General features: G+C 37.4%; 1 protein-coding gene across 1 annotated transcript in view; it reads left to right on the plus strand.

Moving 5' to 3' along the window:
- The window catches only part of ARHGAP18 (Rho GTPase activating protein 18), a 68,701-nt gene extending 52,741 nt beyond the window's left edge, over nt 1-15,960 (plus strand). The window contains exons 10-15 of the mRNA XM_082481087.1: nt 1,322-1,404; nt 2,602-2,808; nt 3,617-3,763; nt 9,560-9,684; nt 10,913-10,974; nt 13,620-15,960. Of these exons, the coding sequence (XP_082337213.1) occupies nt 1,322-1,404; nt 2,602-2,808; nt 3,617-3,763; nt 9,560-9,684; nt 10,913-10,974; nt 13,620-13,711 (716 nt within the window). The 3' untranslated portion in view covers nt 13,712-15,960. The remainder of the gene's footprint in view (nt 1-1,321; nt 1,405-2,601; nt 2,809-3,616; nt 3,764-9,559; nt 9,685-10,912; nt 10,975-13,619) is intronic.
- The last annotated feature ends 1,244 nt before the right edge of the window (nt 15,961-17,204 follow it).

A 17,204-nucleotide genomic window follows, 5' to 3' on the forward strand; every position in this document is an offset into this window, starting at 1 on the left:
TTAAGTACTTCAAACAACTAAAATTAAATTGTTATTTAGGTGAACAGACAGAAAACCTTGATATAAGTAAAGAATTTTAATTGTTTTGTAATTGTACTTGTGCTTACTTTCCTAGGAAAAGGTTGATTCTCATTGCTTTTTGAGCATTGTGACATGGTGTTTTGGAACTAAATTTAAGCCTTACTTTTAATGTATGTCTTTCAAGAGCAGGTAGATACAGTGTTATCACTACTTGCATGTTTTAAATAGCTCTATGATTTATGACTCAGTTATTCAGATCCTTAATTTTTATTACGGTAGAAAGTAGTCAGCAAGGGGTCTTTTTACTTTGCTGATGACCTTTTTTTTTTTTTTTTGCGGTATTTCCCAAACTGATTTAGATTAAATGTATTTGAAATAGCAGCTCAGTTGGAATCCCAGCAGGATGCACGAGAACAGCCCTGTTGAATTTTGTGATAAAATTATGTGTGATAAAACTATGTGAAGTGCAGGTACATCCTTCTTCACTTGTTTTATGTATGGCCTGATTCATTAGGAATCTGCTGAGAAGACTTGCCAGAGCACGTCCTCTAAGGCGTGACAGGAGGACGTTTATCACAAGTGGCAAACATGAGAGAGTTGGGGTTTTCTGCTGCTCAACACTGCCAGAACGTAGCAGCTCTTCTAGGAGGTGGAGAGTAGGGATGCACTCGTCCTGCATCTTGGGTGAATGATGCACCACTGAGCAACTGGGTAAAAGGCAGAACCAACGTCACTTTTCTTTAATGATAGCTTGCCACGTTTGGTATGGCACTCACTGCTGTAGATACACGTTAAGCTGCTCTTGCTCTGCTCTTGACTTTATCCCCGCTGGTTTGCCATTGCAGCTGCTGCTGCTTATGTCACTGGAGACCTGCCTTATTCAGCAACATGTGGTATTCGTTCTGCGTGGGTGACTTGGGAGACCACGCAACTGTTAAGGCAATCAGAGAAACTGTGAAAACAGTTTTGAATATACCCTTTCATATGTTGGGGCACGGGCTCAAAAAGGGAGGAGCCGTTAGCTGACTATTTCTTCTTGTAACGTTGCAAAATAAAGAGTCACAAGGCATCTAGAAAATAGTGCCAGAAGACTGCTGAGTCATACAGCAACTGAATCCTAAAAGAACATTTGGGAATGAGTATCAGAAAACAAGGATCTCCCAGTCCTTTGTCATACTATGACAATTAGCCATGTATATGCATTCAGCATTTTGCAAGAGGTTTCCACTTTGAAATCATGCTATTTGAAGAGGACAAATGACAATTTTAAAATACTGAGGTTCGTGTGCTTCACTGGCAGATCTTCCAACGAAAAAACAGCAACTGCAAGCTTTGAATCTTTTGGTTCTCCTTCTACCTGAAGCAAACAGAGACACTCTGAAGGTTAGAATTGCTAATACTTTTTTTCTTGCACAAATATTTTCTGTTTCTGTGAATCCACTGTAATGAATGCTGTTGTCTTTTAACATTCTTTTTTTTCAGTTTAAAGTTAGTGATTCTCTTCTGCGTTTCACAGAATTTCAGAAAAAAAACCCTTAGCACCCTAATTCCTCCCAAAAGACTTTTAAGAATGTGACTTGAAATTTTTCCAGTAGATTGCAATAATAATCTCCCAGTGAGCGACCTTTTCTCTTACAAGTTTTGTTCCTTTTTTTTTGCAGCAGCAGTCATTATTTCCAATGCAAAAAGTAAAGTGTTAGAATACTGTGGATGAGAGTTTGCTTTTATGAAATTAGTTTAGCTCTTAATTTTTATTCCCTACTTTTCTCTGTGCTGTTTGTTTCTACTCTTAGTAAACTCTAAATTTTCACTTCATATTGGTATTTGCAGCATGTTGCATGGAGTCTTCCAATTTGAGCTTGTCCTTTTGTAGCAAAGCTATTCATCTTTTTCTGAATATGCTTATTATTAAAATTGCTACGATCAAAAATGAATTTGCAGGATTTGTGTAGGATGCAGAATATCTTCTATTACAGGCAAAAAATACTATTAGGTCTTATTGTTTAAACATGTCTTTCTTCTTGAGTTTATTTACTGTGTGGAAGTAGTCAGGAGGGCTCCTGAGTTGTGTTAAAAATATCTGGAACTGAATTAATTGAAGATTGTTGGTTTCTAACAGGCTACCTGTCATTCACAATGCAGTGGTTTACTTATTAATTGCTTACCTTACAGAACTAGCCACTCCATGTTTCCATAACCATGACAGCTGGCACTATTGTGTTCACTTTCAATTTAAGAAAAGCCAACAGTAATGTTTTCAAAAGCATCTGTGGGATGGTACTTATGCACCTTTATAACGAGGGTTCTGAAAAAATCTTACTGTGCAGGCCTTGGAAATCACTTGAATGCTTTTGAAAGTGTTATCCACAAGAATAACGAGAATGATTTATTTCATTACTTAAAGGAAACAAAGCTTGTGCTACAGTCCTGTGAACAAACATATCCACAGTTCTTATTATTGATTGCTTTTAATGTGGTTTTATTAGGAATGAAGAGCTTTTTGCAAAAATATGTAACATCATGTTTCAGTCGTAACTTTTTCATTGCAGAGCTGAGCTGTAAGTTCTGCTGTTATTTCAGGTACTGCTTGAATTCCTCCAAAGGGTAATTGATCATCGAGACAAAAATAAAATGACGTTAAAGAATGTTGCGATGGTGATGGCCCCAAACCTTTTCACGTTTCATGGGTTTGGCTCAAAGACTATTGAACAAAGCGAGTTTGTTATGGCAGCTGGAACAGCAAATGTCATGCGCTTTATGATTCAGTACCAAAAACTTCTCTGGACAGTAAGTGGATTCTTCGGGGGCTGAGGGGGAATAATAAATTTTGCAAACAAGGCATCTGAAGGTGAACATAAGTATGAACTTATTGTCATGATTTAGAGACAAATCAGCCCCATCCAGCTGGGTTCTTGCTCATAGGTAACTCTTATGGGAACAAACCAGAATCGTTGCATCTTATGTTAGTATTAAGCTCTGATGGTCAGTGTTAATATTGTATGTACCATATGTGAACTCAAAAATAAGTCCTTGGAGGATCTTTGATTTTGGCCTATAAGTATGCATTGTTATGAGGAATTTATTCTTTTCTGCTTAGAAATATGAGTAAGAAACATGGTGTTTTAATCTATTTCCATTTGGGCCGAACTTCGTATTATATAAAACATGTTTTGATAAAACATGAAGTCATGTCATGGTCTCATGAAAAACTCTGAATTAGGCCGACTGGAGAAGTTTGGGCCTTGTTGTCCATCAGCAACTTCAAACAATTTTGACCTTTGCTACATATGAGGAAAAGTTATGATCACCGTTGTACAGACTAAGTGATGAGTGAATTTTTTTGGCTGAGGAAAGTTAAAACACTGCATGATTCAACCTCTCTTCCCCTGAGAGCGTACTGAATGGAATATAACATCACAAATTAAGTGGTTTTTAAATTGTTTCACAGCTTTATATTATTTGAATCTCTATTAATGGAAATAAATACTATTTTTTCAAATTCTACCTGACAATCTGTCAATTTATGAAGTTTTGATAAGTTAGTTACTTAAGGAAATTATGCAGGTATTCATACTTACTATCTATATTCACCTAGATTCCTAAGTTTATCGTTAACCAAGTGAGAAAACAAAACACTGAAAGCCAGAAGAAGGAGAAAAAGGACAAAGCTATGAAGAAACTTCTGAAAAAGATGGCATATGACCGGGAAAAGCATGAGAAACAGGAGAAGACCCCTAATGATGTAAGGAAACATACATACTTTATTAATAAGACTATAATCTCTAGTGAAAAAGTAGATACAGCACAGGGGTTATCTACATTTATTTAACGGAGAATTTCAGAAGATAGTAAGTTAATAAGGTTTCATAGTTTATGGGTTACCAGAATTACACATTTAGAGGGTTGAGCTGTTTGTTTTCCCAGATTTTTCAAAATATTTCTATTCTGAAAAATTATGTCCGACAGGTTCTTTCAATTTGAGCATCTGAAACAAAAGTAGATTAGGTCTGTATCTGTACAGGGAGCAGGTATTGTGACGATACTCAGTTTTGCTGTACCCACGTTTAGATACATTGCTGCCTGATGGAAATCGCAGAAGGCCACGTGTTTACTTAAAAAATAAATATGTAGATTTCACTATTTGATATTTAATAGTGTTTGCAAACAAAGCTAGCATTTAATCCTTTTTCCTCCTACAGGAGTTCCCAAACCACTGAACTCTTTGCCTCAATGAATCTTAAACTATTCCTTGTAAAGTGGAGCATGCTAGAGCATACACAACCTGCCCACCCCAAGAAACCCCAAAGGATGAGACAAATGTAAAAAACTGATAAACTGCTTCTTATGCAGCTGTCGTCCAAGTGTTTACTCCCAGCTTACCCCTGTGTATGTAATCTACAGTTCAGTATATCTCCATTAGGTAATTGACTTCTGCCAGACCCATCAGTCACGTCAAGGCACTGTCACACGTCAAGTGTGAAGAGACACTCTTCACACATTCTTTACCATGAAAAAAAATAAAATCCTGTGGCATTATAGTGCTAATTTTTCTTGTACTTTAGAAATATTTTATTTGAACTGTTTTGACTGACATGGAAACTTCAAAAATGTATCTCATGTACCTTGAAATTGCTTATTATTTACAATTTCAATGAAGTTAGTAATTACAATTTTTTGAAGCTCATTAGCCTATACAGTATGGCATTTTAATTATAATGCATTTGAAATACATGATTCCAAAGTTATTTTAAATACGTAAACAGGTAACTCCAAATATGTGTGTCCTGATAACATAAAGAATACACATCAGATTTAGGTAGAATGAAAATACCACCTTGTGGGATGAAGTCATATTGAAGATTCTGGTGAATTAGAGACATCTTGTGGTAGCTTGTAAAAATGCATTAGTCTGAATGGTGTGTTTTTCTTATCAAATATGTGTATGGCAAACTGTTACAAAAAAGGGTTTTCATATTCTGATAAAGGCAGTTTTGAAACTATTAAGCCAAAAAATAGAATATGGCAAATGAATATGCTGTAATATTCCTCAAGTCTGCCTGGTTGGATCTTGCAAGTATACCTTCTTGGTTTTTTTTTTTTTGAATGTGCAAATAGCTGGATCCTTTGGACAACTACATCCAATATCTTCTGGAGACTTATATTTCAGTGTTTCTACCTCATTTTGTATGCAGTATTTCACACATCTCTTAATGTCCAAAATTAATTAATTCCCCAGGCATCACTTTGCCTTACTTTGATATCTATCTATATGTAGGAATATGTACACAGAATGAGGACTTACATACAATTTTAAAATAAAGCTAATTAAACACTGACATTTGTTTTACACTGTCTAGTAAGAAAAGAATTCTTTGAATATAAGTCAGTTAAGATAAGATACCACTTAATGCTGCCATCCCCTGTTCAACATAGAAATAACAGCAAATACTTTGAAATAGGCAAACGCTGCTGCAACTTCAGATATTGGATTTTTTTTTGTGATTCTGTGCTGTTGGTCTTTTAGAGTAAAACATGCCTTTTTAGTCTACTGGGGAGTAAGGGCTGAAGTCTCATGTAATACATTCTTACTCAAATGTAAATGTAAAGTTACTATTCAAGAATTTTCTTTAAGGCCTAGAATTCTGTGGGGATTTTCTTCAAAATTAAATGTTATAATTTTTCATGAATCCTTCATGGTTATTTGAAGCATTCAGGTGCCTGAGAACATATTACTCTTAAAATCATATTCCCAAATTGATAAGATTTCACAGTGAATGACAATTTTATACATTTTCCAAGTAAAAAATTGTCTCATTCTTTAAGGAAAATTTGTTATGTTCCCCCCCCAATTTCAATTTATACTGCCTTAATTTGAAATTGAGGTAATTTTCCTGTGTGGTTCCTGCGTGGCTTTCCACTATTAGATGGCAAGTGATGCACATGGACTTGTGGTTAATCCCCATTCCAGTGAAGCCTGTTTGAAACTTCTGAGAGTTAGTTGTCTTGCGTGCAGCTGAATAAAAACTAGGTAAAAGCTGAATTTTCTACCACATTCTGTGGGACCCCACATGATACACATAGGTGGACAGAGCTTGAGTCTCTCCAGAAATAGCTCACTCTTAATGGCAGTCAGCTCATTTGGATGAAATTTCATCTTATCTCTGATGAGGGCTCTCTACCAATCACATTTCCCTTTTTAAGACAGAAGTTAAATGGCATTTACTGCAAACTTTGGGCATTAACCATTGTACAGTGCTGACAATGGTTAATATTAGAGGGCTTGTGAGAGTTAATTGCTTTTCGGGATACCTATGTGCACCTATGGCCCCAAGTCTGTGTTAGGGATTAAGTCTTCATGTTGCCGTTGGGGTGCATAGTGCTCTAGCCAGGGAAAGAAAGGTGCACTCAGGACTGGAAATTTAACCACTAGCATAGCCAGATTTATACCATTTGTCATTGTATTCCTCTATATGTTGCAATTGTTCCAAAAAAAGGAGCAGTCGTGTTAGCAGCACAACGCAATGTTACTGAGCTTATCTAATACAGGTTAGAAGGGGATACACCATAGCTGTTCTGTTTGCATAACCTGTTTGAATTTTCACAGTATAAGATTTGATAAGATTTCACAGTGAATGACAATTCTATACATTTTCCAAGTAAAAAATTGTCTCATTCTTTAAGGAAAATTTGTTATGTCGTCCGTGTCGTCGTCCCCCCCCCCCCCCCCTTTCAATCTATACTGCCTTAATTTGAAATTGAGGTAATTTTCCTGTGTGGTTCCTGGATGGCTTTCCACTATTAGATGGCAAGTGATGCACATGAGTCTTGCTGAATTTTTTATCCACTGCAATGCCAGATTTTTTACTAAAAAAATACTGCTACTTGCTAAATCATTTCTTTTTATGTAGTTTTACAGTTGTTTGTCCCAAACTAGGTGCAACACTTTGCAGTTCAAAGAGAACGACTGCATCCCATTTCTTTCAGACTTTGTCTCCCATGTAGCAAGACCCTTTTGAAGGCCAGTTTTGTTCTTCATAATACTCATGCCCTGTTCCTGCTTGGTATCATTCGCACATTTATTAAGTATATATTATATTCCGTTATCTGAGCCAGTAGTGAAAATACTGCATAGTCACTTGGTTCCCCTCTTCATCCAGCCTGATGAATATTTTAGTGTGTCATCCTAAATGGAACAGGAGAAACTGGAAGAAACCCACCCCAGATCATATAGCCAAGCATCTGCGGTTCTTTTGTGATATATAGATTCAAGTCCCTCTGAAAAGAAAGGGTTTGAAAGAAGATGAGTACCTCACGGATGACTGCTGTGCCTGCTGCAGACTAAATGTTGCAGGCCAGTGTATTTTCCATCAACTGAGGACATATGTCTCTTCAGGTTTTTAAAGTGTGTAAGTACCTAACTCAGCTAGAGGTTTCAGTGTTGTAAACCTCATCCTGAGAGAGCCTGTGAGGCAGGAGAGAGGGGACTTGCAAACTGAATAGTATAGGTGACCCACCCTTCAGCATGTTGTCAATCACCCTATAGGTACTTGGCTTATATGTTGTAATGTGGAGCCCTAACTTGGATGTTTCAAACTGTGCTGTGCAGAGGACAGGTCCTTCTGGGACTCCGCTCCTAGACTTTTTATGGCCACAGTTTCTTTCCTACCAACTTGCACAGTGAATGGGTTAGGCAATGCTCACTATCTGTTCTCTCTGTAATTGGGCACCATGGACATGTTGTGCAGCTGAGCATGAGTTCTGCTGTAAATGCAGGTGGGGAAAGTGGCAAAGTTTATTCATTAGCTGAACTAACAATGATTCTGTCTGAATAAACAAAGTAATTATTCTGTTTGAGCTGTGACCATAATGTTACAGCTCTGTGGACATGTTCTTTCTCTCATATACTCGAAGCAGGAAGGTTTTTAATTCCTTTGTCATATGCCTGCTGTATAGAAAAAAAACCCTGTTATCCAGCTGAAGGTTGGAAAAACTCCATCAACATCAACTGAGACAAAATGATGCAGAATTGTATACAAAAATGAACCCCAATTTAAATTTACCATGCTGAATTTGATGAAAGGCTGGTTAGGGACATCTGTAAATAACCGTGTTTCCTTTCCTTTTGCCAGGACTTCAAAAGTTTGAAAAGACACGAAAGATTTTTAAGCAGGAGTTAACTTCCTAGCAAATGGATGCAGCCATTTTTTCCGTAGGTGGGGGCCTTAAAGAACAGACTTGACAAATTTAGGGATAAATGTAGGGAGTTGCTCTTTGAGATCCACTGCAGCCTTACTAATCTTTGAGTCCACGATTACTACAAAGCTAATTTTCAATTTGGTGATTCTTAATGCTTTAGACATTAGATATTATGTATAGTATTTTTAAATCAATAAATAATAAGACTGGATATAGAATGGTTGTTTGGTTAAAATTACTTCCTATAGCCCATCACTTTTATAGCGACGAACCTTTAGCTTTCTCACGAAGCTGTGCATCTGATTCTGTTCACATTTATACTTGTTCTATATTCATTTAACTCCGATGGTTTCAGAGAAGCTCTTCTAGAGTCACAGGTGCCCAGATTTGTTCATTGATTATGGAAGAAGAAATGTTCACCCATACAATTGCAGTAAATAGTGGGGGGAAGAAGAGAATGAACTGTCATAATCAGCCTTGACTACTGAGACTCTTACATTTCTTTTCCTATCAAAATGAGTACATTTGGGTAAATGGTAATGTAATACGAATAGAAAAATGACCTCAAGATTTCCAGGAACAGAAATTAGGACCTTATTCACAAATAAATTATGCCTTTTGTAACTTCAAATGTCAGATACTGCAAGTTGAACAGAAAAACTGTCCTTAGGAGCCCTCCTTTTCTGTAACTAATATGATTGATATTCATCATCAAGGATTTTTGGGTTGAAATAAAATACAAATCCATTATGTAGTCAGACCTGCAGGTTGACTAGCTGAATATAGCCTGGAGAATAAAAAATAGGGAGAAAAGCTGCAGTAGTGAATATCTGTTCTAAAAGGAAATGATACTTGAAAAGAGGAATCACTTAAAGTAGACTGACCCATGAATACTTTGTGATTTCTTTTTTTGGCATGAAATTCAGATTAAATGAAACTGGAGAGGTTTCTTCTGGAAGTTTTCGGGGAGGGGCAGTGCAGGGGGGTTGCCTGGCTTTCATGCCCGCAGCAAGTCTTCTCCGTATCTATCTCATATGCTTCTTATCAAAACAAAGTGTGTTGTTAATGTAGCAGTAATTGGTATTGTTATTCTTAACATCTTTGAAAAATAATTGAACACTACTGTTCTTCTGTTCTAAAGTTCTCCCTGCTGTTAAAGAGAGATTTGAAGGTCTGATGTAGTTTATTGAATTACTGTGCAGTTAGCATATTTCTGCAGCGAAGTGTAGTAGATAGTAGTTACAGAGCACTGTACTAAGTTACTTATTCCATACTGTATTTTGAGAAGCTCATCAAAGCCAGCTGCTAGCAGCTTTGTTCCAACACTGTTATTTCTTTGCAGGCTGATGTTCCTCAGGGAGTGATACGGGTGCACGCGCCTCATCTTTCGAAAGTTTCCATGGCAATACAGCTGACAGAAGAACTGAAAGCCGGTGATATAGTAGCCAGGTTTCTCAGCCAGAAAAGGTACAAACACGTTTTTGGTTTGTTAGCATTTTGGGAGAAGTGGCTTTCATATACTGTATTATAAACAAAAAGTTTTAAAATACTTTAAGTCTAGGTGAGTTCCTGAACTTTTGGGCTGAATTTAGCCTATTAGAATATGTGCTTGAGGAATCAACTTAATCCTCCTAATGTCATTAAAACTCATGAAGCCTTCAGGAATATGAGAGTGCCATTAGTAAAAAATTAACTGCTGTTTACTCGGATGGGTGAGGAATACTTTTGTAACTTTCTGGGGAGAAGATAGAAGGGAACTCCAAGAAAATAAGTCTAGGAAACAAAGGAATAAGGAAAAGAAAAAGAAAATATTTTGTAAAAAAAAAAAGCATTTATATGTAGCAACAGTATAGATATTGTGATATAAATGTGCGCAAATGTCATGCATGTGCAGTGATTTAAAAGGAAAGCTACATTTGAGTCATCCAACTCCATTTAGAAGGGGAGAAGTTTTAATCAAGCTTTTACATCATTTGTTATATATATGAGCGAAGTAAGAAATTAGAATAGACTTAGCAATAAAAATATCTTTAACACACGAGTGCGTCATATATAAATATTCATGCTAAAGCAATAATGTTGTATACTAGTTGAGATTAAGAAGCTGCTTTTTCCTAAATGCTGTTTTTAGAGGTTTACACTTTTGACAGAAAGTTATTTTCTGGCTGTGCCTTAGGATTTTTTATTACAATTAAGCAGTGAAAATAATAGAATCCCTTTGTAATACAGGGACTTTATTCTTCCACTGTCTGCTTTTTACTTCTTTTAGTTGCAGCAAACTCAAAACCAGCAAGAATGTGGTTTCTTCCAGCCAGCCATAAGGCTTTTTCAGAAATATGAAGTGTTTGAGGGGAATACTTATTTTTGCAGCAGCAGTGAAAGAAAAATCAGAGGGTAAATATCAGGCTACTTGCTAATAACAATGGCATTCTCTTCTAAACCCCACAGTTTCTTCACATCTATCTTATTTTACCTTTTCTATAGTGTATTGCTCACTTGCAGGACTATTCATTTGCACTAGCATGCAAGGGTATTCTTGTTCACATGCTGTATCAGTAAATGAGTATAAACACGAGGGATTTATGACAGGTACACTGCTGATCTTAATTAGCATAATTTCTCCCGGACACATCTAAGTGGCCGTTGTACAAGCTCTTTCACAATATTATTGTTCATTGTGTTTTCTTCCTGACAGTGGAAATGTCCAAACACTCAAGAAAGAAGAGGTCTTTCTTTATGAAATAGGAGGAAATATTGGTAAGAATGGCTTCTGAAGAACTTCTTTTGCTAGAATAGGATTCCTTGGCACATTGTCCATAGGCTTCACTGTGGTTGCATTTTTATTCTTGTCCTTAGTTCTCCCTGACACTAAGGCAGACAGTTAACCTTGAGGAGAAGGAAGCAGAGATGTTGGTGTGATCATCATATTAGTAGTATCTTATTATCTCTCACAGAGGAAGACGGCAGCAGTAACAGGTTTTTCTGATATGTATGTACAGTGAAGAAGCACAGAAAGGATGGATAGGAAGGTGCTTGAAGTTCATCTTATTCATCTCTTTGTACTGAAGCATAATAAGTGAATTTCAAGTCCTTCATGCTCTGCATTTCAGTGTTGGTTGCAGGTTCCTTTGGGGAAAAAAAGGTTCAAGCAGAAAGATGACCTAGTGATAAAATTTTCCAACCATTAGTCTTTCCAGCTCTCTGTTTTGCAGACCCTCTTGATTAAGGCAAATAGCAGATCAGCAAGGATCCCAAAAGATAATTTTAAACACAGTTCTGAAATTTTCTTTGATGAATGCAAAAGTATTTTTGCATCAGAAATCATTTTCTAATCACAGTATTTTTCATATGCTCTGCTCAGAAAAAAAACAAACTAGAAAACAGTATTGGATTGGACTTACATTTACTTTTTTCTCATTAGCTGTGACCTGTTAAACTTTATTTGAAGTTATAAAATTCCACGAATATCCAGTACTTCTGTACTCTGCAAGTTTAAATCCTGTATATAAATTACTACTTCTAGCATTTTTCCTTTTTACTTAATCACTATTTTAAATATATTTTTTTTGGTGTCTGAATCAAAAGAATTAAAGTAAATTAAAAATAACACTTTCCTATGTTCCCTACAACAGATATGTTTTAGTGTTTTTACTAAGTCTGTTGGCAAAAAAGTTACTAAGATAACTGGGTACCAGAATTATGTATCATATGGTCTCTTGCATATCCAATACGTGCATATATTTGCTATGCCTATTGAAGTAAGTTGTGATCCCAAATTTAAGACTTTTTTTAAAGCAGAGGAGTATCTTGTTTATTGTACAGAGGTGAAAAAAGTAGAATTGTATAAAAAAAATTTTGTAACAGAATTCCAGTGCAACCAGAACAACCTACTATCACTTTAAACATGTAACAGAAATTGTATGTCTCTTAGAGAAAATACATGGATAGTTGCAAATTTGTTTTATTTTGTTTTGTTATGAAATAGGATAGAAAGCTTAGATGTTTCCTCTGTCTGAACGGTTTACTTCCAGACAATTTCAACTATAATCAGACCTTACAAATATTAGTCCTTATTAATACTATCAGTGGAGATAAGACAAACTCCCTGACTTTAACCAGCTGTACAGGTTTAAGTAAACCAGCTGTCTCAATCTTTGCCATTCTCTCTTTCTGCCCAATGTGACTGACTCATGTATAGGGAGTCCAAAAGGGAGAAGATTCAACAGGTTTGTGATACACTGATATGCTTACACTTGTGCTCATAACTGTAACATGTCCAATCATGCCATCGTGTCCCCTAGCAGATGGAGCTGCTGAAGTCTCCAGATGTTTTTTGAGTACTCAGTACCCTATAGGACTTCAGGGCACTGAACGGGACTTCTGCCATTGCTTCATGAGCAGGACTGGATACGGACACGGCAAATGATTGTCCCTGTGCTTTCCCTGCCTGAACATGCTGCGCTGTGTGGAGAAGAGGGCCTAATTCAGCAGCATGGGCGGTACAGGTCATGTAGGTTGGGATACAAATCCTGGAGGAAAGACAGGCAACCTGGCAAGGAGAGCAGATGGAGAGCAAGCAGATGGAGACTGAGCCTGGTTGCGTAGGGAATCTTGCCTTCTTGCCTGCTCTGCACAGGGAGTCCAGAGAGCCGTCAGACAAACCCAGCTGCGGCATCACACCTCCGCTCACCTTCAGGAGCTGTAAATGTCTGGCTGGCACACGAGCCATCTACCCCAACTGCTTGCACGGTGGAGTAGGAGAGGAGCTGTGATGTTGAGCTGCAAATGCATAAGATAATGCTTTGCCTGTGGGGGAATGGGAAGAGTATGCAGATCTTGATGGATCAGCATGTGATGTTGTCATCATAGCTACTAGACATAAATTAATTGCTTGTAAGGTACCAAGAAGACTGTACTACTTTTCCCTCCTAGAACAGTAACCATTACAAGTGCTATGCAGAACTGCTGACCAAGACGAGCAGGACAGGGAGTAATACCTTCTTAAAAAGGACAAACCTTGCTCAAACTTTCCATTTGAGAAGGAGAAAGTAACCCGAAATTTTAATGGGCTTCTATGCAAGTGTGAACCTAGGACTTGGATGGTCCTCCATGAGAGGACCAGGGCATTGCTCTTTTTTTCCTAAACCATCGCAGAGGGGAGCTCCCATGTACATGGTCTGTGTGAAAAATCTGACCTAGAACATGCACAAAGGTGTCACAGCCCCTACTCTCCTTCCTTCTTCCTCTCTTCTCCTTCCATCCTAAGGCAGATGGGAAGGGTAAGAGCACTTCTAGGTTTTAGCTGAAAACCTAAATTGAATAAAACAGTGACAGGAATGTTGAAGATATAGTTTCCTTTCTTTTTTGGTACTGATGTAACCATGTATCTCTTCTGTTTCTAGGAGAACGCTGCCTTGATGATGATACCTACATGAAGGACCTATACCAGCTCAACCCAAACGCTGAGTGGGTTATAAAATCTAAGCAGAGCTAAGCTCATAACTAATGGCAAAAGAACAACCTGTGGACTTACTTTGTAAGGCTGAGTGTGGAATAGCGTGTCCTTTCAACATTCAGCTGTGTTATATATATGAATAGAAGTTTATCCATTGAAAAAGAAAAAAGTGATGGAAACCCAACAGTGATTATCAGTACATTTTCAGTTTTACTTGCAGCAAAATTTTGGAGATAGCACAGTTTTCCTGCTCATGTTTGAAATGAGAATAAGTACCTTAAATATTTTAATGGCACTAATCTACCTCCCATCTGGTAGGTTTTGTTTCAGAAGAATTTATTTTTCAAACAGATGTTTAACCTCTTTATATTAGAGGTCTACAATCTGTTTGTGTAGAGTTGTGTTCATATAGGTCTTTACAGTGCTAGTACACTGGAGAACCAAATCCTGATCAGCACTTCTGAATGGTACAGTATTAAAAATACCTAAACCCAGTCATATGAATTTCCCAAGTAAGTGTGAAATTCACAGGAAAAAACTGCAATGCAATATATTTTATCTTTGGAAGTCCTAATTTTGTTCACTTTCTAGGTAAAGTTTGATGAAAACGATTTTAAGACAACTGTGAAAATGCTTTCTATGCAGCTTTTTGGTAGATCTTTTAAATATTTTTTATTCTTATTCCAGTTGATTGTATTCTTGATTTTATTTAAAAAAAAAAAAGGACAATGTGACAAGGTGAGTCATTTTTAAAGTTCGCCAGTCTTGCCACTGTCCTTTCTGGAATATTGTCATGCAGTAGAAAGACCTTTATGTTTTCCAGCAATGATACGCAGCCACATTACGTACACTGATTTCAGGTTCTTTGGACTTCTGATAGATTACATTTTGGGAATTGCCAAAACCTGCCAATTACTACTACAATAAAAACGTTCAGGAAGAATGAAATAACTGTGGAGGAAAACTGTAGTCTAAATTTCATAGGTGGCAAACCACCAAACCTTTCACTCAAAATCAATGTAAAGGTCTACTGTGGAATTCACATGGACATTTTGGATATGATCTGCCATCAGCTTTTTGTCTGGTCTATCCTGGACGAGGCTAGAAATCAAGTTCTGATTTCCCTTATGCTGATAGATGCTGTCTAAACCACTTCAAAAATTAATAGTCCAATGGTGAAATCCTTCTCTTTGCAGGGAAGGACTGAAAGCTCCCTGTGGAATTCACTGAATTTACAGACTGACGTGGCTTGTTGCAGCACAAAGAGCTGTGGACTGTAGCTCCAGAGCCCGAGTCCCACAGCAACAGTTTGGGATCACAAACTTGTGTACCACCTGACAATTTATTTGTAAACTAGCTCAGCCATGCCTAAGTGCTCACACCTGTGTGCTGACTGCCTGAAATAACTACTGTGAAATTATATCCTTGGAATGAAATATTTTCTTTCAGTGCACATACAGAATTATGTTGACCTCATAGGGAACATTCTACATACAATCAAGGGCTGAATTAATTTTTTTTTTTACTTGATCAAAGCCGATTAAAGGACTAAAGGGCCTTTCTGCAGAGCTTTGTATACAGGCCCTGACTGTGTTTTTCCCAAAGTAACCACTGGAACTCTCCATTTTATAGATAAGCAATGAAACAGAACTCTGAAAGGTCATAGAAAGATTAGACATCTACTCTAGTTATCTGCAGCATACGAACAATTTTGGGGACGTAAGTATTTATTGTTGTTTAAAGTCAAAGGCTGTCTTCATACGGAAAGGAAGCACTGAACGAATCTCAAAAGCAGGATGAGTAACATAGGAAATTGTTTTAATGTGACTGTACTGCCCTCGACGCTCTGTCTGGTTGGGTAACCCTACATGGTATAGCACTGTGCCACTGTGGGCAAACCCTGTAAGACAAATCACTTTTGTCAATAGAACAAACCACATTCTCTCTTCTTTAAATGTAAGGAGTAGAGTAGAAAACCAGTACAATGCTTAGGTAAATATTTATGAATCTAATGTAATAAATATAAGGGGTTTTTGTCTTGTAATACAAAAATGATGTGTGTTTTCATAATACATTATAGTTCTGTATAAGATTACTTGTTACTGGAACTCTAGATGTTATTTTAATCAGGAGCAAAGTGCAGATGATAGGAACAGCTGTACAGTTTCAGTGTAAAATTACAACCGCCCTGTGGCTATGATCTCTTAAATAACTTTGTTTCTGGTTTAGTGCCATTATCTTTTTTAATTTAAAAAGCTCTTTTATAATTAAATGTTGGTTTTTTCTGACTTGTTTTCTCACTTGAATTATTATATTTTTATGTAAAATGTATACAATTAGCAATAAGTGGTAATTATTTTTTAACTTCACACTTTGTATCTTTGCAGATAGTTTGTAGTTTTGTATATGAAAAGAGGCATTGATAAGTTATATGGTAAGTTAGAAAGAGGCTTGCAACTTGGATGCTTGCCGGAAAAGGAAATACTGGCTAGAAGTTTAAAAGTTTTCCGCAATCACAGTTCACCTTAGCTAAATCTGTAATACAACACTTACTGGGTATACATGAGGGAGCAGCAACCCTCTCAGCATTTACTGAAAATACAGGCTCTTAATTCCTTATAATTAAATAATTAAATTAGGGCACAGGGGGGAAGTCCAGAAAGCATTCAGGTAAGACAATGCTGCCTGGGTTGCTTATTTGGGGCAATTTGGCAGCTGATCATCATTTGACTGATGACTTGGGAAAGAGATCTGCAGGGTTTTTTTTCACCCAGCTGACAGATTAATTGATTTAACACTTAGAATGCAACCCTATGTGGGCAGAGCGGTGGGGATGTAGGACTGGGATGGGGGGAAGGAAGGAGTGGGGAAGCAGGTGGTCGCTCCTTGTACTGTTGCCTGGATGTTGTGCAGCATGTTTTTGTGCTCAAAAATCATCTTCCAGTGTGTATTTGGGGGTGTGTGAGAGGGTCTGCAATACCTGTGTGGGATGTCGATACCTTTCTCGCGGTGCCTGTCCTCTTCAAAGACCAAAGACTTTGCACTTGTTTGCCATAGCCTCCTTGATTTCCTCACCTTGCATGAAGTGCACATGCCATTTGTGGACATCTGCAGGTGCTAAGAAAGCTATCGTCCCTGTGTGACCAGCATTGAGGCAGGCAGAAGCATGGCAGGTTTTCCTCGTGATGTGGGTCAACAAGCGGCGTGTGTGAGTGTGCTGGTGAGGTTTCACAAAGGCGGTAGGGAGCAAGAAGATGAATGGGTCTGGGTGTGTTGGAAGTACTGGCAGAGTTTCCTTCTGGCCTTTCAGTGTTTGGTGGCATGACTGAGATAAATTCAAGGGGTAAGGAGATGTATTTTTATCCAGTGAGCATTGATGGAGAAGTGAATGTTTGAGGCAGGCCTGCTTGAAGCTTTTTCCAGCCTATTATTTCTTTGTCATATATTCTTCTTAAAAGCAATGAAACTGTCCAGTAAAATATGTTCTTTTACTAAGTATTGAGAGTTAAATTGTAGCAGAAAGCTACCTTGG

This window comes from Vanellus vanellus (genome assembly GCF_965231255.1).
Source record: "Vanellus vanellus genome assembly, chromosome: 3".
In the NCBI taxonomy this organism is placed as follows: Eukaryota; Metazoa; Chordata; class Aves; order Charadriiformes; family Charadriidae; genus Vanellus; species Vanellus vanellus.